The sequence below is a fragment of the Monopterus albus genome, unplaced genomic scaffold (genome assembly GCF_001952655.1).
Source record: "Monopterus albus unplaced genomic scaffold, M_albus_1.0 scaffold134.1, whole genome shotgun sequence".
NCBI classification, from domain to species: Eukaryota; Metazoa; Chordata; class Actinopteri; order Synbranchiformes; family Synbranchidae; genus Monopterus; species Monopterus albus.
This window is the reverse complement of record NW_018128014.1, coordinates 2,000,124-2,001,786: the sequence shown is the minus strand read 5'-3', so window position 1 is coordinate 2,001,786 and position 1,663 is coordinate 2,000,124. Positions and strand designations below refer to the sequence as shown.

The window sequence follows — 1,663 nt, the reverse complement described above, 5'->3', positions numbered from 1 at the left end:
TTATAACAAACATGATTTGAACCAAGTGTGTGTGGCAGTCTAATGGGTTTTCTGTGTAGATTTAGGGGCAAAATGGACCAAAATTACCATAAAATTTGACAAAAGCATGGAAGTTGTCCATTAATGTACATATACCAAGGGACCTTTACTTTATTATTTAAAGGTGAAAATTCCTGTAGATAAAACCCCTTAAACCCTAGAAATACTCCAAATACCACAAAAACCCCTTCTGAGCTGATGCCTTGCATGTTTCATTCAGGGACAAATCCTGTGAAGGCTTTTGTAAAAGAGCTGGCCCGCAGATCCTAATATAAAGGTTTGTTAATGGGATTTTATGCATGAATAAGTTAATTTTAAGGGATAAAAACATGAAAGGTCACCAAGTACCAATACAGCTGTGCCTGAACATGAACCTGACCTTTCAGCTGACATTGTCACAGACAGTGTGTGGGTGATGGATCTGACCTGGCCATGTCCAGAGCAGGCAGTCTGGTATCCTCCTGGACAGGGGCTGCAGTCAGGACCGTAGAAACCTTTACAGCACGCTGGAATCTAAACATAGGGACACATCATTGCATACACACCTCACTCTAATGCTTAACATTGTCCACTTATGTCTTTTTACTCAACATGGACAAGATGTCTGCAAAGAGTTCAGTAATCTGCTGATGAAGATCATGCCCAAAAGCTCCAGAACAGCTGCTAAGCTGATTACCAGCGGTTGTTTCCAAGGTCAGGACTGAACTCATTTCAGCGGCTTTAGTCAGAGCTGGCACAGCTGCTGCCCTGAGGGATTCAGCACATTTGTTTGTAACATCCAAAACATGTGTTTGTGTACCGTGACAGTGACATTGCAGAGCGGGGAGCAACCTCTTGCTGGGATGCGGACAGATGGGTGGGTAATGGAGAGAGTGTAAGTACAGCCAAATGTGGAGGAGCCCTAAGATCACCACAGAGAGACCATCAGGTTTGGGATCACATCCCGAGACAGAGTTTCTGGTCCAGATAAAAGTGTAGGAAGAACCACAGAGTGAGTCTTACCATGTAAACTCCAGACGGGCACCGGGACAGTTGGACTCTCAAGCAACTGACACACTCACCCTGAAAAACAATCTCACATTCAGTAATGTTCACATCAGAGGGGAAGAGGAAACTTGGGATGAGTGTGGACACTCAACCCCTCCTGTGAGGAAACGTTTCTGTCGCCCCACATGTTAAAGCCAGAATGTTAGTGACAACAGGTACCTGTGCTGATGCTAATGCTAGCCTAGCGGGGAAACAAACCCACAGCGAGACTAAATCTTCGCTTATGAAAACTGGACTCAAATGCATTTGGTTTTTGTTGACTAAGCTTCCAACACTGAAACTACATCTGGTGCCAGTGGGAACATGAACATCACCTGGATGATCCTGGTCTCGGTGACATCACACCTGTGGGGCAGCACGGGTTCAATGGAGAGCGGAGTCAAAACTCCATCCACCACATACAGACGTCCGTTTTTGGCTTCGACGGCCATTTCCAGCACTGCTGCTCCGTTCACCAAAATCTGACCCTGGAACAGAAAGAGCCTAAGGCAGTGGTCCCCAACCTTTTTATCACTGCGGACCGGTCTACGCTTGACAATTTTACCGCGGCCCGGCGGGGGGTGGGGGGTGGGGGGGG

The 1,663-nt window shown here is 46.7% G+C and overlaps 1 protein-coding gene across 1 annotated transcript in view; it reads right to left on the bottom strand.

Moving 5' to 3' along the window:
- Positions 1–1,663, bottom strand: part of stab2 (stabilin 2) — a 38,521-nt gene that overhangs the window by 24,614 nt on the left and 12,244 nt on the right. Inside the window, exons 18-21 of the mRNA XM_020613436.1 lie at positions 1,401–1,553; positions 1,042–1,101; positions 839–940; positions 419–552 (exon numbers count right to left, since the gene is read on the bottom strand). Coding sequence (XP_020469092.1) covers positions 419–552; positions 839–940; positions 1,042–1,101; positions 1,401–1,553 — 449 coding nt within the window. The remainder of the gene's footprint in view (positions 1–418; positions 553–838; positions 941–1,041; positions 1,102–1,400; positions 1,554–1,663) is intronic.